The following is a 17,085-nucleotide window of genomic DNA, read 5'->3' on the forward strand; positions in this document are numbered from 1 at the left end:
AACACCTGGTTCGTTCCACGGGGGCTAATCAGATATTTATCGATTCCGCCACTGGTGGCCAGCACTGTTTTGCTGCTAAACGTATTAAGAGTGTCCAGTTTGGCTCAATATGCTATTATTTGGCGTGACATTCAATTAATTGTACATAGCTGAGATTATTTTGCTATTGATAGGCTGCTAGGAAATATAATCCCATCTCTCTCTCTCTCTCTCTCTCTCTCTCTCTCTCTCTCTCTCTCTCTATATATATATATATATATATATATATATATATATATATATATATATATATTTCTTTCCCTGAAAACTTTAAGAAACTCACGTCTTATTCCTTACTCCATATCATTTCTGGAAGAGACATAGTAAGGATGCGTTGAAATATTTAGTGTACAGCCTTGATTTTGGAAGACTATCATTGATTGACAACGATGCCACACATATTTGTTTAGCCGTTATCTTTGTTTAGATGCAATGCGCATGTGCAGCTCATATATCTTTCAAGCATTTGCCATAAATTTTCAAAGACTAACTCGCCATAAAACTATATCTGTCAGCATCTGTTTCCAGCAGCTAAAAACCATGTCAATAATATTTTAGTAGGTGTTCTTGTTTTTTTCTGGAAATGTGCCCATGGCTTTATTCATTGACAATTCAGAAATATGAAAAACAAGTTTTGGTGTACACCCAACTGAGTGTGTATCTTGTTTTGCCCAAGTAAATAACATTTATTTTTTTATAATACGTCAGCTGAACGTTGCCTTACCAATGACCTGTCTTAACTGCTCATTAGCTGTGCTTTCTTCATGCATCACGTGTTTTTTTTTTTTTTTTTTTTTTAGTTGATACACTTGGAAACTAGACGTAGTGTTTTCGGAACTTTTTTCTTAGATTCGCAGCATTATCTTTATAATTAGATATCTTACATGTGAAATACGTATAAGGAATACAGCTCTGCATAGTGTTTTCACTGTTTTAAGTATAATATTGGCATTCTTACTTTGCAAGTGTTACAATTAACTGTGGGTTATTGGAAGGCGAATAAATAGACAAAGCAATTATTATGTGTAGTTAGTTAAAGAATTATTCATTGCCAATGAAAATATTCAATCTCTAGCGATATTTTAATTAATTTTTGTAAATGGTTCCCTCATAGGCTGCAGTTTATCCGAGAGACGACTTTCCCAGACAGACCTTGTATCACATGCCAAGTAGCTTACCTGTTGGCTGGTTGAAATGGGGACAGATCGATGCACTGGAAACAAGGAGGCGTGACTGCCATGTGGCGAGGAGGTACACGCGTTTCTTAAGCATGGCAGAAGTTTCACCTAGCACGTAAGTGCGCCCGCGCGTACACACACACACACACACAGGTACTCATCTTTATGACCCCAACAGTCTTCCTTTTTCCCGACGCGGTTCTGAACAGAGATTGTTCCGAGCGATTCCCTCGTTTTTTAAGGACATGCGCTCCTCGCTATCAATCGAAGGTCGGGCGGCTTTCCCAGTTCCTCTCCCATGATGCCTTTCGCGGCGTGGCGCTGAACCAAGAAGTCGTCTGTCCTGCGGGTAGTGTAAACGCCAGCAGAGGAATGGAGGATGGCGTCATTTAGCAGCGTCGGAGGCAGTTTCAGCAGACGTAGCACGTCTCGTAAGGGTAGTCACAGTGCAGAGCCGGAGTCCGGGGAGAACAACGGATATGTGCAGGTGTTCGTGAGACCGCTGGACGCTGGCAGCGGAGGTCACTTGTTGAAATGGCTCGGTGTGCCGAACTTCCACCACTTCGACAATAGAGTGATCTACGGGTCGGGTTCCCTGATCTGCGGCTGTGTGCTGTACGGATTTGTGGCGGTCGACCTGACCTACATGTTTCACAAACTTGCGTCGCTGATCGTACCGCTCTTTTCAGTCGTGTGTGCCCATTTCTGGCTGACTCTCGGCTTGCGAAAGTCTCTGACCCCGGCTAAACTGTACGTGCTGTTCTGTGCCAGCATAGTGGGAGAGTTAGTGAGCGGGTTCCTACCGAACGACGGCGCGGACGCAGCCGTCGACCTCTTGAGGGGCGTTTTGAGCGTCACGCCTCCCGTGAACGCTGCTCTGGTGTGTTTCGTGCACTCGGTGTTTGTCGGTTGTGGAGCTGTGCTGTCGTTGCTATCGTTCGAGCTGACTGTGACCGTCGTGACCTTTTTTACGGGTGTCCGATTCGTCGTATTGCTGTGCTTGCCGGACGTTCCTGGCTTCCTGAGGTCGCTGTTGACGTATGTGTGCGGCATCTGCGGCGTGTTGGCGGCAAAGTATACCGAAGCGTCCCTGGTGCCTCCGATCACCACACTCATGACCCCCGACGGCAAGCTGTTGGCCGTCCGCCGAAGACGAACCTCGAACACCACGGGGTTGCACTTCCTGTACAAGGCCCGTCGAACTTCCTTGCCGACATTGAGCATCCAGAGAGCCCAGCAGGGGATCTGCATCCAGGTGAGCCACTCTTACATATTCCCTGAATGGTAGATGCCAATGTCTTGTTACTGTTTTGGCAGACAACTCGCGCGTGCATTCCAAAAGGTTATAACTCGTCACAGGCGCGTCTGAGCCGCCGATGCTGTCTACCTCCCCTGATAGGATTATATAAGCGGAGCAATTAAGGTCCCATCAGTGCTGGTGAGAAAATTCATCCCTTTTAAAACACTGAACGATACCGGGTACACTTTGTGTGTTTTATTGCCATGGCAACGACAAACAATAACTGCCTATTGTCGAAGCAGGTAGTACCTGAACGTATGTCACACCGTTTAATTTGGTTATCTTGATATTCACGTTTTAACTCAACCTACTTTGAGGCTTCCCGCTCGGCGAGCATGCTTTAAATTGTCGTGATTGGTACAATCAATCATGAGACACGATTACAGCATACAAAAAAGACATGAGGTTACACTAGTTGCTACTTTTTCATTTATTTTAAGTACATTTAAAATTTATTTTGTACTATTCACACGCTTGACACATGCGCAATAGAACAACATATTTAATGTCAACATTAGTTGAGTTGACTTGAGAACAATCTCTTTGTTCGCCTTATCCAGTTGAATTCGAATCTCTTAAAATGTTACGTTTGATCTAAATTTTAATTATCATACGCCATTAGTATGATATAATCTTCCCCAAATGATAGTTTTTTTTTTGTTGACTTAACTAGTGATAACCTTTTTTTATCTCTCGTCTGATCTCTTTCAGAAATTTTAATATTTATATTTAATTTACGGTGTAATTGTTTCAATATTTGATTATCAAAAAAATATATATACTGGTTAACTTTCTCGAGTGTAGTCAAATGAAAAATCAGTTTATAAGTTAATACTTACGTTGTAATTCGATATAAATCTGAAAACGAAACTGTGATGTCATTTTTGGTTTGCTTTTATACTTAACAGTTGGAGGCCAAGGAACTGTTTTAGTTGTGTTTTGATAATAACATGTTAGCATTACATTTTAAGTAATTAATCAACTCTTTTTTTTTTTTTTGTATACGAACTTTAAACATTTACATGTTAACCAAGTTCTGTGACAACTGTAGATACAATAACGCCAAGGGATGCAACTGTGCTCTGGCTCTAAACCAGAAGGTTCTTCTAACAAGATCTTAGTTATTCACTGAGCAAAATAGGAATATCAGAAGCAAATCTTTGTCCTTATCTTATAATCACTACCTAATTAATATTTCTATCGACATGTCTGATTTCTGCCATTGTATTCCCCAACTGCGTGGCTAAAATGTTTATCTGAAAATCTATAATAAAGCGACACCTACGGCATGGAAACAAAACTACCTCTTGTAAATTTATCTAAATCAGCAGTGTAGCGATTCGTTTTGTATTTTGGGGTACTTTTAACGTAAGCCATATGCCTTGAAAGGTGAACTGTTCAATGAGGCACTGATTATGCAAATTATGTTGATAGAACACAAATATTTTCTAGCGTAGTGTGTGTCGGAACGGGCGGGACAAGAGGTGGTGATTGACTAATGTACAATGTAAAAGATATCAGGGTCTCCTCAGCAAGGTGAGGGAACTACCGAAAATGAAGTTCAACCATAAATTGAATTCCTCTAATTAGAGCGTCCTGTTTTGCATCGTGAAGTACGTATCATCGACAGGCTAGCGGACATCACGTCCCAGTTTCAGAGCTGCTTTAGGTTATTCTGCTAACAATTTTACCTCACAAAAGCAGATAACAGCAAGCAGCGAAGAATGGTATTTAAACCGTTTGTTAATATTTTTTAACAAATCTAACGGCTTACGGAGAAATCAGATTGAATACTTTAATTATTGTGATGAAAACATTGAAAAAATCTTAAAAATATATCGATGTAATAAATTACTTGAAGCTTTTTCCATGCTATGTCAATGACGTATGACGCAATGAGATCGCTCTTGGAAAATCTGTGTGGATTGCCTTGAGATTGCATAGAAATACTCTATTACAAGAAGACTTTCACTTTCATTATGAGGTGAAATGATTTCCGACACGATGACGACATTGAAATTACACGAAAAGTTGCAAGTAATAGTAATATGTCAACGTCTTTTCCCTTTTTAGTTTGACCCTATCTGACTTTACATGTTTAGAGTAATTGAAGCGCTGGATTCAAGCGACTTCGTCAGAAGTGACGGTGTCAAAATAGACTGTAATTTATACTACGTAGAGTATTAATGGGGTGGGGAGAAAAAGTACATTCTTGCGTTAATTAAAATGTTTTATTAAGATGCAGAATTTTAACCAATTCAATTCAAAGTTACGGATGAGTTCACATCTGTCATGTTTTTAATTATTCAACTTTATACAATCAGAGCAGGTATAAAAATAAAACGTTGCTTTCTTAGGCCAACCACGTGCGACTTGGTAATATACTAAGAATGGTATCGTAAAGAAAAAACATAAGTTAGCGTCGTCCATGTGGCTGTGAAACAGCTAATTGATTTAAAACACAGACGACCGATGGACAGGAGTCCATCGGTCGTCATAAATTCCAGCAGTCGTAATAAAGTTGATCAAATAACTGAACACTACAACCAGGGTGTGATGGGAGGGGGGGGGGTGTCTGAAAGCATCACTCATCAGTCTTTCCCAAATATAACATCACTGGGGAAAGCGTGTCTGCTCATCAAACAGGCAGTTACGGTTAAGGTCGATGGAGGAATATCAGTCACTGGAGGAAAAGTCGAATGAAATCTGGTTTCTGTTTCTTCGTGTGGAACGAAGGATAAGGGTATGGCGTCAGTAATGATGGGTCACTGGACCAATCGTGTTGCTACGGTTGAAGTAAAGTGCTGGTTTGAGATTTTTTTTTTCTTGGCATTCCGGAGGTCTCTTTATACCAACAGAGTAAGAAATGAACCGTACAGCCTACCTGAACATCCCACGTGTAATCTTTCAGGCTGAAATTGATCTTACCTTAATGCAGTGTGGTAGAATGACATATTTCGGACAGGGACTCGTTGCCAGCAAGCCTGATGGAACTGCAAGAATTCGGCCCGTCAGTAAGGATATCTTGTGAAGGTTTCCAGAACTTCTTGTACTCTATGCCGTTATTGTTTTGAATGACTGTTGAAGCAACTAACATAATCCACAGGCTGAGGCAGCGTATTTATAACCTATAAACTGCACGTATTCTTCTGCTGCCTTCGTATGAGTCTGTCTAACCTTCAGATGAGAAATCCTTATGGGATTCTTGCGCCTTAGACTGGATTCGAACTGAAATATTTCAGCGAATCGATTCTGTTCCGAAGGTTAATGATCCGACACGATATTACGTGAATCTCTCTCTCTAGTCAAATGCCATTTAGTGTATAGTGACAAATGTATTCCAGTGAGAGTATCTGAGATAAAAAAATCAAATAATTGCCTCCAGAATCTATGAAACATAGGAATAAGGACGGGGAAACTTATTACCAACATAATACAAAATAAATATTCCATCTGTCTAAATGCAAATATCCAATGACTCCTTTCAACTCGCATCTAACGAAACATCTGTGAATACGTTTTACACATTTCATTGAATTATCTTTCTTTTTCAATCATGCCCAACCGCCTTACGCTTCAAGTCATGTCTGGGATGAACTGTGGTTTTTCCCATTGACAAACGCGTTATTGGTTGTCCTTGTCATGTCAGACGATTTTCCCCTTCATGTAATGAGCAGAAAAATTTACCTTTCCGAGCACGAAGGTTACGACATTCATCATTCTTATCTTAGCTTGTCGAAGAACCATACTTAAAGAAAAAGAAAAGTGTTTTTCTTCGTGAATTTTGTTATCTGCCACATTGTTTACATTTACGAAATAACTGAATATTTAGTAAATGTCGTAAACAATCAGGATATTCTTAATGCTTGTGTTCGTTCTGGGCTTTTTTTTCTCCCATAACAAGTACGAGAGAAAAAAAAGCCCAGACATCATAGCACCGTACAGAAATGGTTTAGAATTATTCCTACATAATATGCTTTTACTCCAGCAAAGATTAGTCGATTGGTAGAGTCTCTGCTACTAATGGCTCACGAAAAAGTTAAGCAAGTTTCAGCACGGTTAGTAGCTGGAAGCGGGTCAATCGTTCGATGCTGCTGGCACTCTGCTAAGGATTGGCCATTCTCACAGGGTTCACTTCGGCCTGTAAACTGACGTATGTCAGACCTTTGTGCCCTCGGGGAACGTGGGGATATAACAGTATTCTTTTGCAGTGACACCATAAGGACCTTTCAAGTGAAAGTTAGCTAGTCTTATACAGAATGAGAATTTTACTTCCAGACACACGCGCTGATCCTCAAACATGCAAAACCTCAAGAAGTACACGTAGTTTACAGATGTAAAATGCTGGCCTCGTAGCCCTAAAACCATGAGGGCAGTATTTGTCGTGATTGAGTCCGGTCTAGTGAAGTATGACGTCCATTCGTACAACAGAACACTCGTTGCGTGTATATCCTAAATAAGAAAACATATAATGAACCTGTGCCTGTGTAGTTGATGATAATTTTCATGACACTGGATGGGCAGAAGAAAGACAGTTGCAGATGAGATTCTAGTCTCCGACCCTAGGAGCTTTTTTTTTTCTAGGCTTTTTTTAGGAGTTCCTTTTGTTATCGATTTTCAGTGGTTACAAAAATTATCTCTCGTACGGAAATTTCGGAAATAACTGCTCTGTTCAGCGAAATTTTAAACCTCGTGATATTTCATTCAGTAATACCAGTTAGGATTAGGAACATTAGATGATGGCAGTTGTCTGCCTTACTCTTATCACCTGTAAGTCAGCATATTAATGAAAGAAATGGAATTGACTACTTATGTTACGAAGGTAGACACCAGATGCATACTGTTTCCAAAAAAAAAAAATCGAGTTAAAAGAACTCGAACCCCATTTGGGAATGAAAGACATTAGAAAAGTTATATTAGTTAAGTTAATTACAACGGTTATTTATATTTATTTGTTTATGTACTTCAATACCGCTAGTGACATTATACCGACTGAAACTCGTGTAATACGCGCTTCACCACAGTCATGAAACCTGCCCTGGAGACCAAACATTGATCTTTGAAGCCACTTCAGTCCTCCAGTAAGCAGGGTGGCGTTCTCACGCATAAAGATATTTATAAACATACACGCCGTGGTATGATTAACCGTAACATGGATATGTGTGACATCCAGTTTGTTGTAGAACTAACAGACTGTTCATTCTGCCAACCACGCCGGCAAATGTGCAGTCACTTCGACTTGGGCGTCCGTAACTTCGGCTTTCACCCTTTTCATTTTCTTTTTACGAAAGTGAATTCCGTATTTTTTTTTATTTCAGTATAATTAAGCATTTTTTAATAATATTTTACAGCTTAATTATGGCATTTATTTAAAAAGTTTTAAAAAGAATAAATCCTCTCTTAATTGGAGCTTTAATGATTTCATAATTATACAGGAAGTTTAACATCGAAACTTTGGGATATGCTATAACTACAATTATTCGCATTATTTATTTATTTATTTCACGCTTTTAGATCTGTTAATAATAAGTATTAAATTTGTTTTAGTTACATTTTATTTTCGTATTAGTGATCGGAAGTTAAACCCGATTTGAATCCACGTTAAATTCGCTTATATAAAAGGGCCAGATGCAGACTAAAATGCTGATGGTCATCCTATTTTTCCCCCGATTATTCTTTAAACAAGCGAAACTGTAAACGATTTTTTTCATTATATTTTATGGAAGGTCTATCTTCTATTTTGTTTCTAAATTTGTGGAGTTTTGTTTAAAAAAAAATTGCAGGTCGTAGTAGTTTTTTGAAAGTCAGTAACAGTAGAATACGTATTGGAGGAACTTTGCTGATACTTGCGAATGCTCATTTTTTGTTTCTGAAATACGTGTCCCTAAGTTAAGCACAATATGAGCAACATGTTGTGAGCATCATGTTGTATTTAGCTTTCGGACACATGGACACGCATTCTCCCCCCCCCACACCCCATGTGCTATTTTGGAATTTTTTTAGGGGTGACTAAACCATTGCAACATTCTGCCTTATTAAAAAAATTTGTCAACTACTTGTCCATTTATATTCCTTTTAAATTATTACAATTTAGAGACTGCTGTAAGATCTGTGTTCCAAAAACAGACTTTGCATCTATTTTTAGACACGAATTCTTAGATGAGAAATTTGTTTTGGATAATATTACTAACCATTAAGTTTAAAATGGAATCAAAGCACTTTCCAATATTGAGTTTTGACGTGATGGGTTATTACGTTCACATGTCTCACAGATTTAGCAACTTCAGTCGTAATTTAAAAGTGCAATAACAACTTTTTTCCCTCCTCTCTCTCTCTCTCTTTCAATTTCTCCTAGTGATAAAGATTTACTACGTATGCCATCCGACTTAGTCCAGGATTGTCCAGTGTCTCTGTGTGATAACTGTGAGACCAAGGACCATGCCCAGAGTGAAGGCGACAAAAAAAAAACTTTTTCTCTCTCTCTTTCCATTTCTCCTAGTGATAAAGAAGATATATAGTCAGGAGAGAACGATAGAGAGAACATTAATTATTTTTATGTAGTTCTTGCAACGTAAAATCTCATTCTAAAGAGGATATTTTAAAAAATAAGATTTAAGAAAGCATCTACAAGATATCTCATTTAAGCCATGAAAATTAAATTGAAAAAAAGAAAAATTAAATAAGGCATTAAAAAAATTACCGCTAGAAGTCTCGCTGATGTTTTTGGAAGTAATCATGCGAGAGAAGAGTGGTGATCTTCATTCTTCCAATAATTCCAAGGAAAGTACAAGGTTTTTTTGTTTCCATTTTTTAGCGTAAAGATTCAACAGGAGACGTTTCGTCAGTTTGTTACTTCTAGAATTCACCATATCGACAATGTTTCTCTTTATGTTCTTACTACCAAAAATGAATTCTTTTTGTTTTCTTTATTAAACATCTTAGAGAACAAACGAGCAGTGCAGAAGAGTTAATAACAGCGATGAACTTTAATTGTGTAATTGGAATGACAATAGATGAGGTTAGGAGAGATCGTCTGTGAAGAAGCAACCACAGGATTTTTTCCCAGTTTTATCTTATAATTATCTGGCAACTGTTGCTGAAAGAACAGGCATCACCCACGCGGAAAAATCAACATTCACACCAACAGATAAACTACTCGTGTCAAATAGTTACACAGTAGCAGCATCATTCATATACGTAGACTTACATCGAAACCATCCTAGCGATAAAACGAAAATGGCTGAGCAAGAAGAAATTAATGACCTTGAGCAAGTTATCTCGAATCCTTCTAGTGTGGGATCATTTGACAACGCAATTCAAGAACAAGTCGATCCAATGAGAAATATATTTTGAAAACAAACAAACGAGAATCAGTTTTAAACGTATTTTAAAGGCAATCAAATAATAGAACTCTGCCCGAAATGCAATAAATTCTTTAACAGAAAGAATGAGACCATGAATTCATTGACTTACTGCAACAGAAAAGGAAGAAAACATTGCAAGACAAATGACAGAAAAAAAATTAATATTAGGAATTATCTTTAATATCAAGATTCATAATAATGCTGTTTTACATAATTAAGATAAATCAGGATATTTTTACGTTTATCATCAAGAGCTATTTGACCGTTTTCTGATAGGAATTAGCATCTCCTGTGTAAAAAAAAAAAAAGTAATGTAATTAATGGACATCTATCTAATCCCATACTTTTAAAGAAAGGAATGAGACTAGGATCCTCTCTCTCTCTCCTTCTTTCTCTCCATGCTATGTTATTTATCGAAATAATTTCTCGAATAATCAATATAGAAATTGAGTGGTTTGCCATTCAAATGTTATTTGTATGCAGATGATATCACTGTAGTCTCCTGGAGAGAAACGCTAGATGAATATTGCTTCTTTAAGTTTTTTATATGCTTCGAGCGCTTATAAAGATAAAGAAAAAACAATAATCCTGCATGTTGCTATTGGAGTTCCGGAAGAACTAATAAATTTAGAACCACCAATAAGAATTTTAGTGTGCCTTTTCAGCAACAACAGTGCTGTTGCCACTTAGAGAGACATTGACCTACGTTAAACGAATTATCTCTACATTGGCAGACTGTCTACAGCGATTTTATGATTTTAAAAGGAAGAACACAGGTACTAAAACAAGTTACGATACCTTAAATACTGTACTGCATTCTTTCCTGTTTGCCAGATAAGAAGCCGTGCAAGAAACTAGAAACCCTACCATTCTAAGCTTAGTTATAAGTCGATAAAGAGTAGTCACTGTGAAAGTCTTGAGATACTGCACTCATTCTTGTGATCATACTTTTGCAAAATTCTGGCTTGTTACTCGTACGAATTACCTCACTGGAAAAAAATCTTGCAGGGTCAGTTATTCCATTCTTTTTTACAAATACCTTTTTAAGAGTGATGAGAGAATTCTGTTACTCCGAATATTTTCATGATTTGCGTACCTTTTTAAACCACATTGTTCTATAAATCATGTCTCATAAGAAACATCATAAGCAGAAAAAAAGTTGGAGAAATGTTTATCTATAGAAGATATATCCAACCAGAACATATCTTCATTTTCAAAGTCACTATGGTTATCCATCAGTCCTGTTTTGCTAGTGTTAGTAAGACTGGCTATGTGAAGAAAAGTTATCACTAGTGAGTGGCCTTTAGCACGGCAAAGATATCACGGGACTTTGTAATAAATTTGGCCCTCCTCCTCACAAATCAAGGGTTCCATGATGTACAAAGGGCGTCATTCGTGTATAATAGATGATTAAAGATTGTAGATTTTCGAAGAATTTGGACGTATATCCCTTGTAGTAAAAAGATTTACCAACATTAACATGAATTTATTAAACGTGAATAAAAAAGTGTGAAAATAGAGGCAGTTAGCATTTATTGATATAAAATCATTAGTATGAATATAAATAAGCGATTTAAAAATGCAGATTTCTTGGGGAACTCAATTTTATCGTGTTGGCTGAATAAACGTGGTTTAATTGAAGAAGACCCATTTATTAAGAGAAATATTAAATACGCGTAACCACTACTTACTTAATGTGTATAGATTTTTCTTCGGAGAACTGCAATTAGTTTAAATACCGTGTTGTGTGTAGCTGTTAACGTTTGGAATGAGGTTCTGTTACATCAATCGCATTTAGAGACAATGTTTCACGATAATTGACCTTCAATCTAAACAATCTAAGTACGATGACACGTTGTGATTCGTTTACAGACATTTTACGTTTAGTGGTGTTAGTAACTAACACTTAAGTACTGTCTGGACGTGGGAAATTCTTTTTTTTTTTTCACTTGCGCGTTTAAGGAGGACGACCGGTGTTCGAATTTAATTGATATGGATTAACTGATTTAATCTCTCTTTATCCTAATATCCGTGTAACATTAAGAGATAAAGAAACTACAAGTAAGGAGTTATTTTTGTTGTTAGTCGTTCACAGATTTATTCTGCGGGACACAAAATATATGCACAAATAAAAAAAAAAAAAAAAAAAATGTGAAATGAGTCACTTCAAAAATTAAGCAGTTTTTTTTTTAGCATTGTCTGATCGTCTTAAATGCGTATTTAGAGTCTTGCTCAACGTTTCCATGACTACACATCCTTTCACTAGTGGTTGAACTTACTTTTAGAATGCTCGAGAATTTCTGCTCTACACGTCATCTCAGTAAATGTCACTTATAATGCAAGAGGGGGGGGTTTCCCGACGTGGAAAGTTTTAAATCTGTCTGACTAGGTTAGTTTTTTTTTTTTTTTTTTTTTTTTTGGCGCACACGCACAGAGCGTGAGTATTCGAAGAAACGTGTGCAAAGAAAAACACGACTGTTTCTCATCTGATTTTCGTACTGATGCATGTTCATGTCATGCAGTACTTTTCTGCAGTCACGTGCTTTGGCACCTGAGAGACTACTGCAGTATGGAGACATCACGCGACAACTCAAAGAGAGATTGCCGAAGGAAATGAACTCAAATTCAATATCAGCAAATTTCCTGGCACGGTGAATTTGTTGCGATTTCTCTCTCAAGTACAGTTCCTAAGATTCAAGAACGAAAAGGACCGAAGTATCGTCTGGAACGGCGAAGCAAAAGGTAAACACACTCGTGTCAGTAAGCGGATGCACGCTATGATTAAAATGTCACAAACAGCAGGTGGCACTAATTTCATTTTCCATGTTCTTTCGTCTTTTAATCGGCCTATTAAATATACCTTATTATCCGAATACTATCAAACCGAACTTAAAAATTGTACTACCAGAGGGCGCTAACCTCTATGTATGATTTCATGCGCAACACGAATGTAGTTCTTATGTGGAATGCTTTTCCTTGCGTTTGTTTAAATATTCATTAGCTGATACGAGCCTCCAAAATGCTTCAGATTTTCTCTCAAAGTTATTAGAACAATACATTTTAATTTTTTTTTGATTTCTAAAATAACCACATTGCTTTGATTACGGAGTAAAGGTATATATTCGAGTTGCATGGTTAATGGCTGGTAGTTGGTTAACATTAAATCAACTGAGATTATGAATCGAGTATATGGAAAACGTCCATAAAAGGATTAAAATTATTGTCGGACATGATATGCAAGAGCATTTCAGGATTCATGATTATCTGTTCATTATATACCATTACCTCGAATGATCAATTAACATATCTAAGCTGTACCTGGAAAGTCTTAATTTCTCTTGATGAAAACAAGTGCACTATGCCACTTATGTGAAGAATTGCTGTTCAGAAGACATCAGAAAAAGGTTAGGAATGGCTAAAACAACAGTCAGAGACTTGTCTAAAATCTGGAAGGATGAATCTATCTCCATGGGAACAAAGTTGAGGATTTTAGATGCAGTTGTTTTTCCAACAGCGACTTATGGATGTGAGACTTGGAACCTAAAGAAGTCAGATAAGAAACGGATATCTGCTTTTGAGATGTGGTGTTACAGAATGATGTTGAGGATATCATATACTGAAAGGCGTACAAATGATTGAGTGTTAGAAAAGATTAGTAGAACTTTAAGGCTCCTTAAGGATATTCACAGAAGAAAGTTAAAATATTTTGGACACATAGAAAGTATGAAAGGGGGGACTTCTCAGAACAGTAATAGAAGGTAAAGTTCCTGGAAAAAAGAGGCAGGGGTAGACCATCAATGAGATGGATGGACGGCGTGTGTGGAGTGACTGATCTTCAGAGAGTTGAAGCGTCCAGAAAAGAATGTGGAGCATCACCGGGTGACCATAAGGTATCTGTGGATGCCCAGTGAACATATGGATTCTAATCATAATCTCTGTATATAATCTTCTGGTTCCCATCTGCCATACGGCCGGGGGAGGGTAGATATATGCTATCATTCTTGTATATAATTCTGTATATAATAGTGAAAAGAAATTCTCGTTGGGCACAGATGAAAGTGATGTATTGTTTGTAGTAGGACAAAATGGGTTCCACTGTTTGGTAAATCAGTGATGATGTATAATATGAGAGAGACAGATCTCTCTCTCTCTCTCTCTCTATTAGAAACCTCCTTAGCTCACTCAGTATCGACGGCGATGACCTTTAATTGAAAGGAAATGGGTTCGGATCTTCTCTGGGATGCGAAGAATCTTTATAAGGTTTTCATCAGATGAAGATCAATTAACGGTCTTTTACGATGCAGCAGGTTTCTATCCTTGGTTTTTCATCCCATGAAACAGGACAACCGGCCAGAGGTAACTAACAAACACAACACACTCACCTTTTATAGATTTGGATGAAATTTATATGAATACAAAAATGTAAAATTGCCGTCTATTTTCATAAGAGGAAAAGCAAAGTAGATACTCATGTGTTAAACATTGACCACCTAGCCAGTAGCTCGATGGGCCTTCTTTGGCCGAAAGAAACTGTTTGCTCCATTGGTATTGACTCCACTAAATCAAGGAAGGTGTTCTGAGGCATTCTGAACCAACCTGACAGAGTTACGTTCCGAAGGTCGGCGACCGAGCGAAGCACTAGCGTCAATGGGCAGATGCTGCGTTCCATCCCACAAATGTTCGATGGGATTCAAATCAAGTGAATTAGGAGTCCACTGGAGCACACGGAATGCTTCAATTTGGTCTTCGATCCATTCATGCACGATGCGAGCCTCTTAACACGGCCCTTGTCTTGCTGGAAAACGCGTGATCGATCGGCACTCACTATGCAGAACAATATCTGGTCCGAAACAAATTCTAGGTAAAAATTAGTGAGCAAGTTATGTGCAATGTGAATGAGGATCCAATGATATCAGTGAGAACGATCTCCATGCGCGTGGATACTGAAGACACTGGCCTATTTGGAAAAAACCTTTTAGTCTTGGTGGCAAGCAACAAAACATCGGGTGGTTCCGATGTTTTGACTCACGAGTATAAGTACTTGTTTTTACTTTACGCATTCTTAACTTCAACTGTCTTTTTCAACAAGGTCGTGAGGCCTTTAAAACATTGACTGCTTCGATCTCCGTATACTTTTAATGCAATTGAAATCTCGCAAGAACAAGTACAGAAGTGAAAAGTATTCAGATATTTTTAGTAACATGGGAAAAAAATGAACTTGATTCTCTAATTATTCCATTTATACGAGGGATAAAATTTTATTAATCCACAGTTCATCCCGCGCATGTGCATAATCATCCCCATGAAATATTGTGATGTTATCGAAAAACACCCGATTTTATTTAGCAACCGATTTATGCCATTAACCAATGAATGCAGAACCAACACGTGCTGTTTTTATGTGTTGTTTTTGTGGTTTACGGTAGTCAATGCCTTATAAGCGGAAATGCAAAATAAAAACTCGCCTTTTGAGGACGACGAGTATGAATTTTGATATATTCGCCTTCTACTCGTTGCTGCAGTCAATAAAAAAATATAATAAAATTGCAGGATATTTTTACAGTCGTCCTTGAGAGAATAACGACGTTGAAATGTTCTTCCACTTTCTCCACTCTTCACGATTTTGGTGTTGCTTATTGTCATGCATGTCGTAAGTAACGCACACTTCCTGGCGATCCTTTCTTTAAATAAAGAGTGTTGGATCCCTAAATAAAAGAATTCTCTCATTGTCCGTCTCCTCTGTTTTTTATATTCTCTGCTCTTGAATTTTATATTCTCTCTCTCTCCACAAAAGTGTACTCGTCTGTATCGGAAGACAAAGTGATATTTCTCCTACTCTTCCAAAAAAAAGTCGATCACCATCCAGATGATTGGTTGTTTTGGAATTAAGGTGGAAACAATTAAGGCTATGAAACCTCGTTATTATGACTGTTCAGTGTTTTGCGCATTAGTCTATTTCACAAGATCAAACATTTAAGTTTTTGAAAAGGAAAACTTTTCACCACCGTAAGAAACTGACCAACTCACCTAAAAGATGAAAAACTCTTATGTAGATTTTTGCGTTCTAGATGGGATTCGAACCTTCGTCTTTCTGACTAAAGGGCATCGTGGTGACACACACACACAGAGAGCAGTCGTTTTTCATAGTCTTATCTGCATTTTAGCGAAATATTAAGCAACTGTAACCACTCAACTGCACTCTATTTAGCTTCTGTTTTTCATATTCTCTTCTACACATTCTTTACTCTCACCTGCTTTTATAACTGTTTCATAATAGTGATCCCTTTCTCTGTATTATATTTGTATCTCTCTCTCTCTCTCTCTCCACAAAATTCCGTCTCTTTTTCTCTCAACTCCTCTTTAATGCAAATGCGAGAATGTTGCTATCCTGAAAAGACACAAATTCTCGTCTAGGATGAGAGAAATCTTTATAAGGACATGTCAATCTTAGTTATTTTCGGTTGAAAAGGATGACTTGTTTCAGTTTTCGGAAATTTGACCTACAAAACAGGAAATCTTCCGGAGGATATACACGTAATTAACTTGCCTGAGACAGATAATTGGAGTAAATTATCTATCACCGGATGTTGCAGTAAAAATGAAAGCTATGAGTCAGTATGTGATTTGTTAACTGTGTTAACACAGACGCATTTACTACCAATCAGATTATATACACAGACTTCATAGCTTTTGTTGCTTCGGATGAATTTTCACAAACAACCCATCTCTCTCTCTCTCTGTTCTTTTTTTATTTTCATCACTATTATTATCACCATATTCCTGACATGTACCTTATGGGATGTACAGGATATTATGATAGTACTACACGAAAAGTTACATCATTATCTTATCACAATTTTCCTCCAAATTAACCTGTTATCTTGGAAATATTTTCACTTGGCTATGCTACCAATTATATGTTTGGTTTAATCCTTTATCCAAGTGTAAGCAAACAAATTTTGCGCCTGATGTATCTTCAGGACTGGGGAAACTCGTGAAAATGGTGGACTGACTTGACATCACTTGCCTTAGTATCCCATAATGCAAAGCACATCTCCTTGCCGACATGTATAATATTATTCATCAAGGGAAGGGTCACTACCCAGACCGGTTTCGACCTTTATTGAGGTGTATTTAAGTAAAGACCTCTCTAAAAATTAGGGCGATCCCTAGACCACTCCATAGTGGCCGAAAGACCGTCCAA

At 37.7% G+C, this 17,085-nt stretch overlaps 1 protein-coding gene across 1 annotated transcript in view; it reads left to right on the forward strand.

The window, feature by feature from the left end:
- Window positions 1-1,150: 1,150 nt before the first annotated feature.
- The window catches only part of LOC150093724 (cGMP-inhibited 3',5'-cyclic phosphodiesterase 3A-like), a 289,278-nt gene continuing 273,343 nt past the window's right edge, over window positions 1,151-17,085 (forward strand). Inside the window, exon 1 of the mRNA XM_090412778.1 lies at window positions 1,151-2,472. Within this exon, the coding sequence (XP_090268904.1) occupies window positions 1,597-2,472 (876 nt within the window). The 5' untranslated portion in view covers window positions 1,151-1,596. The remainder of the gene's footprint in view (window positions 2,473-17,085) is intronic.

Source organism: Typopeltis vanoorti, chromosome 23, assembly GCF_054136105.1.
Source record: "Typopeltis vanoorti isolate ZY-2024b chromosome 23, IOZ_Tvanoo_1.0, whole genome shotgun sequence".
Taxonomy (NCBI): domain Eukaryota; kingdom Metazoa; phylum Arthropoda; class Arachnida; order Uropygi; family Thelyphonidae; genus Typopeltis; species Typopeltis vanoorti.